The 9,535-nt window shown below is 35.6% G+C and overlaps 1 protein-coding gene across 1 annotated transcript; it reads left to right on the top strand.

Moving 5' to 3' along the window:
* Positions 1-3,269: 3,269 nt before the first annotated feature.
* On the top strand, positions 3,270-6,951 carry LOC136269781 (uncharacterized). Its single transcript, XM_066087698.1, has 3 exons — positions 3,270-4,941; positions 5,291-6,220; positions 6,650-6,951. The coding sequence occupies exons 1-3, from the start codon at positions 3,270-3,272 to the stop codon at positions 6,706-6,708; spliced, it is 2,661 nt and encodes an 886-aa protein (XP_065943770.1). The 3' UTR covers positions 6,709-6,951.
* The last annotated feature ends 2,584 nt before the right edge of the window (positions 6,952-9,535 follow it).

Below are 9,535 nucleotides of genomic sequence, written 5' to 3'. Positions count from 1 at the left end.
GTCTAAAAAATTTAACATCAACATTTTCAGTTCCGGGCGAACTTCAAGAATGATGACTTCTGGTCAAATCTAAAACAAGCAAGCAAATCTACCATAACCACTCTATCTTGCATATAAATTTCAAGTCCCTAACTAAAACAGTTTTTGAGGAGACGCATGGACAATATCATGTTCAAAAATACATGAAAAAGGGAGATAATGCAGAAGCGGAAGTGAATTTTCAGACAGGAAGTAAGAGGCAAAGAGATATTCACCTAAGACATCATTCTTGTAAAAATCATTAAAATCGATTGAGAAATGGCTGAGAAATTAAGGGTGACTACCAAGAAGAAAAATAATAATATAGAAGAATGAGAACGCGTAGAAAAACAGTAAGGTCTTCCGCTGAAGACGGAAGACCTTAATAAAGAATAAATATCATCGGGATAAAAATAACTATCGTGATCCGCCAATTGTTTTCACTGTTGAATATGACGTCAGGAGATGCGGAAGTGACGCTAAATTTACTACATTCTGCAGTGATGGCTGCATGTTTGACAGGGGCTACAAGTTTGTTATATATTCTACCGCGCTAGGATAATGATATCGCTATGTTAGGTAAACAATGGTAGGTACATATTGGAATTCAGAACAAAAACGGGCGATTGAACCGGCATTGCGGATGTGTTGACATAATAGTGCACATGACGATGGCTATCATTTAACGATTTTACGAGAGCGATTGGAAAGTTCATCTCTGTTGATCAATAAAAGAGGATATGTTAAAAAAGCCGGAGATTATCTCTTCAACTGAATGATTGAAAGGAGAGACCGGAACTTGTGTCAAAGGGGTCGGAGGGGGGGGGGGGGTAGGCTAGTAAATCCTGGATTTACTAACCAAAGACAGCGCACGCATGCGCTCAATAGTGGTTAGCAAATCCTGGATTTACTAACCCCTCAGTGAACTGACTGAATGTTTGTTTGTTTTTGTTTTTTTAAGGAGGCCGATTAGGGTTTTGTTGCGGAAAAACTACAATAGCATAACTCTTTATTTTTTAACCATATGTAATTTAAACCAACTCTAGTTTATTTGCGAAGGTTCATAAAAAACGACTGTCTGGTTTCATCTCAAAATAGAGGTACATTTACTGTAGGAATGTATAGGAAACTGTCATTTTTGGCACATCAAAGCAGTTCTAAATAAATACTACAATAGCTTTTTTTCTCAATTAAGGAAAGCGGTTTATAAAAAAGCGTAAACTGTTTCAAACCATTTTATATCGTATAAAACTAATAAATATTGAATTCATTGCTTATAATTTAATTTTCCTACTCTTCCTTGTAGATTAGAACGGTCATTTGACCTTTAAAATGACGTAAAATTGTACAAAATTCAAACGTATCGCCAGGCGTATACATACATATTTGACGTTAGTCTTACTATGACGTAGGCAACATTCTTTATACGATATAAAATAATTTTTTAGCCAATCAGAAAGCGCGTTACAGCCAGAATTAAATCATATTGTTATATATGATTAGTAATATCTTTTCATAACTTATATGTAAAAAAAAACACAAAATTCTACCGTCTGGTTTTTAGTGGGGGCCATCTCAAAATATTAAAATGCACCAAATTTTGCTATATTTTTGGATCATCACGAATGATGATTGGTATAATGAATTCATTCCAAAAATTAGGAAAATGTCCTCGATGATAGCATCAATCTGTATATAAAATTTCAACAGCGTACAATTTTTACTTTTTCTGTTATGTTATTTCTTATAACATACTCATACAAAGCTTCATTTTCTCATAACGTCATAATAGCGCAATGGCAGTGCTCCCCTACCGCACAACGTAAAATTCGTGTAAAAAATAAAAATTTCCTTTAAAAATCTAAATACTTTTTATTTGTATTTTGTTTATGGTGTTCAATTTTATAAATGATATCGAAAAAATTCATAAGAAGAATAAATCAACTGTATTATATTAGAATGCGCAAAAACATGAGCAATGCAAACTAAAGTCGGCATCCTTAAATCAATAGCTACAAACATTTTAATTTTTTTTTATTAAAATACTTATGTAATATAGATGATAGTAATAAATTTTATTTTTCTGATATCAAGAAACTAAGGACATTTGAAGTTATGCCCTGTATTACACTGAGTGTGTAATATTCACGGTTAATTGATGAATTAGTAGTGACTAAGACTACTTTTCATCGTTTTTCTAAATTCCAAGAATTAAAATAATTCCAAATTCAAATAATACTCTGTTTGAGCAAGAGTGCATGTTGCTCAGCAAAAGGAATTACAGAAAAAGAAAGTACCATACATGTACATATTTTGAAGAGAAAGAAAGAGAGAGAGATAGAGAAAAAATACATGATGTTGAATGTTAGAGAGAGAGAGAGAGAGAGAGAGAGAGATCATTCTTAGCAGTGATATTATGATACATATAGAGAAAAAAGAGGGAGAAAGTCACCAATATTTAGCACAAAATGTCAGAAAGAGATTCTTTAGAGTTTTAACCAAAAAATTATCTACTGGTAGAGTGTTTTTATCATCTAATGATAATAGACCATTATTTAAACAATAAACTGCTTTCTTTGGTAATTCATTCGGGATATGAAGGTACAAAATGTAGCGACATCGCTGGAAGAAAAAAGTTAGCGGGTTATGTAAATTTTTCCTGCAGTGATCGCTACCTCCATAACTCGCAAGAATCATAAAAAAAGCATTTTATTGTTTATAATAACATCTTTCTTTAACTAATTAATTAATTGATAATGAAAGGTTAGTAAAATTCACTAAATTACTGTTATTGTGAGACTTTGAGTCTGGCATCATCATGATTATTTCGTGCAGTCCGTGATTTTACCTAGGTCGCTGTATGTTCAGACCAATCGATAAACAGGGATGTCAATTTCAGCCCTGTCACTTTCAGCCGCTGTATACTTCGACCAATCGATAAATGGGGCGTGTAGATTTCAGTCTGGCTGTTTCTATAGAGCTATGAATTAACTATAACTTTCCGTAAGAAATAGAGGAAATTATACTTGGTAAATGTAAATATGTATCTATGAATGAAAATATATTATTATTTCAAAATAAAGTCCGGTTTAAATTGATATTTTCCTTACACACAAAATGATATTATATACTATTATATAATGATATTGTATAAATTTATTATATCATTAAATAGTTTTGAAAGAATGTGATTGACATAATTCTAAAACTTTTTATTTTTATTTAACAGGTTGTGATTTAAAGATATAGACATGGACACAGCAAGTTCCCCATATAGTACACATAAGTGTTCTAAGTGTCCGGGGGACACAGCATACCATTGTGTATCGTGTCCATGTCATCTGTGTCCCCAGTGTAAAGAGAACCATGTAAAAGATCTCCAAACAATAGACCATGATGTTGTGTCACACCGTGATAAAGTCAACTACATTCCAACACAAGAGATCTGTGAGAGACATCCTAGTCATGTTTATAGAAGGTACTGTGAACAGTGTGGACTCCCTCTCTGTTTCCACTGTAGAAAACATAGAAATCACAGACAACTTGATGTTAGAACAGCCTATAAAACAAAGCAACAACAACACAGAGGAACCATTCACACCATCAGAAGTGAGGCTCTCTTTTACAGACCTGTTCTCCTGCCAGGAATCAAAACTGATTTCAAAACCTGTCACACAGAATTCTCCCTCTATCAATCAGAGATTTTAACAAAGGCCCAGACACTGAAGAATATCATCAACAAAGTAAGAAAAGATTGGAAGTACAATGTGTTTTGTGACTTTGATTTCAAACACAGATGTTTAAAGCAGATGATAGAAATGATCAGACATATTGTCGGCCTTCAGGAATATGAACTCAGATATGTACAGCCAGCATTCACATTCAGTGCACTTCAATTCCTCTCCTCCATAAAGACAGCCATCCCTCAGATACATCTAACACTCCACACCAGCCAGCTCTCCATGACTGAGTCACTCAACAAGGAGGATGTGATGGAGTCACTGAGTGCAATCCAAATCACAGAGAGAGGAAACCGACGCATAGGAAACCAGTGTCTGCTGAAACTGACGTCTGTTCCTGAGGTCCATCAATTTTTCACACTGACAGGTGTTCGTGCTGGTTATCACATTTCCTGTGTGACATCAGACCGGGTCTGGGTCAGTGATGATGAAAACAATCTCATCTTGACAGACACAAAAGGTGTCTCTCTACATCGTGTGGAGGATTTATGCGGTGGTGTTATATTTGGTAATGGATCACACACAATGAACAGTGAGAGTGAACTAATTTATATAGATTGGAATTGTAACATCAACAAACTGTCAAAGGATATGAAAACCACCACCACATTAATAAAGAGCACAGACTCTACATGTGAACCACGGTGTGTGTACTGGTCCCCGTCCACTGGGGATCTACTGGTCGGGTTGTACATGACTAAGTATCATACACAGACAGGCATGGTAACCCGGTACAACAAGAGTGGCACAGATTGGCAACTGACACCACCCAAACAGAACGACAACACAAAATGGGGACTGTATAGTCAACCTCAATATATAACAGAGAACAACAATGGGGATGTCGTGGTGTCTGACTGTAATGAAGGTGTAGTGGTAACAGAGCGTGGAGGAAGACATCGTTTCTCCTACACAGGACCTCCATCAGGACCAGTAATTAATGCATGTGGAATCTGTACTGACGCGCTGTCACACATCCTGGTTTGTGATACTTACACCAACACAGTACAGATGTTAGATAGGAACGGTCAGTTCCTGTCACATCTACTGATAAGACCATCAGGGACTTTCATACCACGGAGCCTGAGTTATGATGTCAACACTCACCGTCTCTGGGTCGGATCAGATGACAACAACACAGTGGTTATATATAGGTATATCACCAGACAGGACGCTCTGACAGGTAAGTCTCAGTCATTATCATTGTAAATTACATAATATGTAGTTACAAGTCAGACATATATACGATATGATCTTTATCATTTGTCAATATAATGTAAGTTTATATTTGTGTATGGACAGTCAACATCACATACATTTAATGAGATGCAAATACATTACTTGTCTTTAATTAATCAATTACTTAGATACATGAATTTAGATGACTTTACCAGTATATGGTTGTTATTGATTATTAAAGGTTCTGTATAAATACATTATAACAAACAAACAATGCTGTAACAATCATCATACGAAATGTGATGTTTGTAATCAATCTGATCCATATGACTGTTTGTGTCTGATGTTTGTAGATCTGAATCCAGCCACTGCTGATGTGATGGAGTCACTGAGTGAAATCCCAACAACCGGGACAGAAAAACCACAGCAAGGAAACCAGTGTCTGCTGAAACTGATGTCTCCCCCCGAGTTACTTCCCTCTCTCACACTGACAGGTGTTTATCATTGTTATCACATTTCCTGTGTGACATCAGACCGGGTCTGGGTCAGTGATGGATACAATCTCATCTTGACAGACACAACAGGTGTCCCTCTACATCGTGTGAAGGATTCATGTAGTGGTATGAGATGGGGTAATGGATTACACACAGTGAACACTGTGAGTGAACTGATTTATATTGATAGGAACTATAACATCAACACACTGTCAAACGATATGAAAACCACCGCCACATTTATAAAGAGAACAGACCCTACATGGTGGCCACGGTGTGTGTACTGGTCCCCGTCCACTGGGGATGTACTAGTCGGGATGTATAACTATATAACAGAGAAGGTAAACCGGTACAACAAGAGTGGACAACTGACACAAACCATACAGAACGACATCACAGGTCTTGGACTGTATAGTCAACCTAACTATATAACGGAGAACAACAATGGGGATGTCGTGGTGTCTGACTTTTGGGCTGTAGTGGTGACAGAACGGGAAGGAAGACATCGGTTCTCCTACACAGGACATCCATCAGGATCACGACTACAGCTAGGTGGAATCTGTACTGACGCGCTGTCACACATCCTGGTGTGTGATGATATAACCAACACAGTACAGATGTTAGACAGGAACGGTCAGTTTCTGTCACATCTACTGATAAGACCATCAGGGACTTTCAGACCATGGAGCCTGAGTTATGATGTCAACACTCATCGTCTCTGGGTCGGATCAGGGGACAACAACACGGTGGTTATATACAGGTATATCACCAGACAGGACGCTCTGACAGGTAAGTCTGAGTCATTATCATTCACATTAATTAGATATAGATAACTAAGACACACAGTCCGTGTTAATTATCAGTCATTAAGATACATGTAAGACATGTTTATCTGTGTGATTGTTTGTCAATATAAACAGCTCATTGTTACAGGGTTAGCTGTATCTATTTCAATAATTAAATGTACAGTCACATGTCATTGTATTTAGTTGATTAGAATAAATGGTCATTGTAGTTAATTCTGGGACACATGTACTTGTAATTAGTTATTTTGTTACAAGTTAATTTAATTAGTTTAATTAATTAGATGTCTGTAAATATTAAAGCATACATTTGTCAGTGTTATCAGTTTAAACTTTGAATTTGTAGATGTAGCTCTATCATGACTTAACATGTATGATATTAATTAATTAACAGCTAATTAATGACTTGTTGTAGATGAACACAGACCCCGTCCTGATGGGGACGCCATGTCCAGCTCATCACCCGCCGTATAATGGAGATAGCTTTGATATTGACAGGTTGTAAATGTTTCTGTACAAATCTAGTCTGCTCTCAAAACCACACATATTGTTTGTCACTTTGTTCAACATCTGCAGCTGAAATTGAGCTGTGTATAATTCACATGGACTGTAATACTGACTCCTGTTTATTTCACACTTTGTGATCATCCAAACATGGCTGTCTGTTGCTGAGTGTGGAATGTTATACAAATTTTACTTTGCTAAAAATAGATGAACATAAACACAAAATAGATATTCATATGAAGTCTATAAAAAATGAATAATAAAAAAGGAAAAAAAAACAATGAATAAAAATTGTAATAGATCTTTATAAAATTGAATATTTATGGCTATCATACATGTACCCCCACTCTGAAGGAGGGGGGAGGTACACTGTTTTACCCTTGTGTGTCTGTCAGTTTGTCCATGACAAAAATTGATGTCGCATTTTTCTCATCAACTTTTCATTCTTTTTGAAATTTAAAACCCTCTTTGTTAATACAATGTATTTATTGGATTTGATCACGCCCCGACTAAAATCAACACCTCATAATACTCAAAGAATGATTCCTTATTCCTTATATCAATCAGATGTCAACTTCCTGTTACAGTCAACTTTATTAATTTGGAGCCTAAATTTTTTTTTGTCTAAATTTTCAAAAACAAATTTCTAAAGATTTCTCAGCAACCATTCATTGCAAATGCTTTTTTTAAAACACTCTTTATGTTAAGGAATGCCAAATGTTGGGATCTATTTTTGTACCAATGGGACGTCAACTTCCTTTCAAAGTAGACTTTGCTTATTTTGTATATTTGTAGAAAAAAGAATACCTTCCTTAAAATCCTTACAGAGTAAGACAGAAAACAGACATTGGCTACGTAGACCACGTAATGCAATATGGTGTCCTTATCTTCAAGAACGCACTGACCGGAGTCACTCATGTCACCTAATGAAATTGGTCTTTGTCCGTCGTCGTGTGGTGTCCGTCGTGCGTCTATCCTTTACAATTTTAAATTTTTAACTGTTTATTGAAAACTAGAGGGTCACCATTTTTGGTTTAAAACATCTCTTGAATAAAATGAATCTGAAATATGAAAATTATGACCCTACCGCCCTCAGGGTCCCATGGGCGGGGTCTAATATCCAAAAAGGCTAAATTTTTCTTCTCTTATATCTGTACCAAAAAATTCATTTTTCGGAAAGGTATTGATGATGTGAGATTTCTCCGACTCTTGACTCTCCCCCCCCCCCCTCCCCCCAAACTCATTTTCATGAATAAATGTTCTATACAGCAACAAATAAAAGCGGTTGATAGTTAGAAGAGTCTCAGATTAAAGTGTAACCTTCAAAATGAAGCTTACAATGCTAACATCAGACTCCATGACTTGTCAGTTTAAGGGCTATGCTGCTCAGGTGACCGTCAAGGCATGTGTGCCTTTTGTTTAATAGAACCCACATAGCAGATGAAATGCATGTTTAGCCATATTTTAATTCTGTTCATGTATAAGGACAAATATTTAGATCTTAGATTTTGTGAAAGACCAAATACTTATAAAGGACTATGTGCTGTATGGTCAAATATCTGCCCCCGATTTCAACTAATTTTTAAATTGTATCGTATAAAAATGAAATCTTCACAAATTATTGTAAAGTGGATCCCTATAACTTTAATCTTGATTTTAGTCATTATTGCTCACTCGCTGTTTGTCTATGACGTCACTTAAATGACCTAATTCCCGCAAATTTGCAAACAAATGAAGATATTCTCATTTTTGCTCTATATTTTGCATTCGGAAGTATAGAGCGCAGGTCTGCTCAAGTGCAATTTTAGCATATGTTTTTCTTCAGATAGGTATAAACATTACACTAAAAAATGGTACTTGAGCTAGCCTGCGCTCGATGTTTCCCAGTCGAAAATCAATCGGAAAACACCCATATTTTGCTACAAAACATCAATTTAACAAAATAATGCAACATTCATGACGTCATTTCTACATTATGACGTCACGGTTGTGATAACCTTTTACACCTTTATTTCCAATATGATTTTAACTATCTTTCACCTTATTTTAAAGCTTTTTCTAAAACTTTGATTTTGGGGGGCAGAAATTGCATAAAACCGCACTTAGTCCTTTGAAGAATTAATGTCAATGTTTAAATTCAGTTAAGCTGGCCCTTGTTTTGTATTTGTATTTTTTTAATAGTTTATATTCTACCTTAGACATTTTATTAACAAATGTATACTATGTATGTGGGTATTACGTTTTTTGATGGTGTTTGTTAAAGATTGAATATAACTGGATTATCTGTGGAGTGACCGATATCTGGACTTGTTTTAAATAAAGCGCCATTATTTGAACCTGTGTTCTGCATACATGAACTAAACAGTAATTACTTATTATACTTTCTTATCATTTTATTTCACAGTACGTTCTTTGTTTAAAATATGCTGTTTGTGTACATGAACTATACAGTAATTTATTATTTTACATTGATATCAAATTTTGGAACTGTTTTCCAAAGGAGAAATCCAGCTATTGAAATGGTCAAAAAGGGCATGCAGGCGGGCAGCTGCGAGAAGGGTACCCCTATTGTACAGCTAACTCTTCCTACTGTTTTTAAGATAGGAAGTTGTTGATTTGCAGATCAATTATACAGATATTAGAGATGTACTAGTCGGGATGTATAACTATATAACAGAGAAGGTAAACCGGTACAACAAGAGTGGACAACTGACACAAACCATACAGAACGACATCACAGGTCTTGGACTGTATAGTCAACCTAACTATATAACGGAGAACAACAATGGGGATGTCG

This window comes from Magallana gigas, chromosome 1 (genome assembly GCF_963853765.1).
Source record: "Magallana gigas chromosome 1, xbMagGiga1.1, whole genome shotgun sequence".
NCBI classification, from domain to species: Eukaryota; Metazoa; Mollusca; class Bivalvia; order Ostreida; family Ostreidae; genus Magallana; species Magallana gigas.
This window is presented reverse-complemented; position numbering and strand designations above follow the sequence as displayed.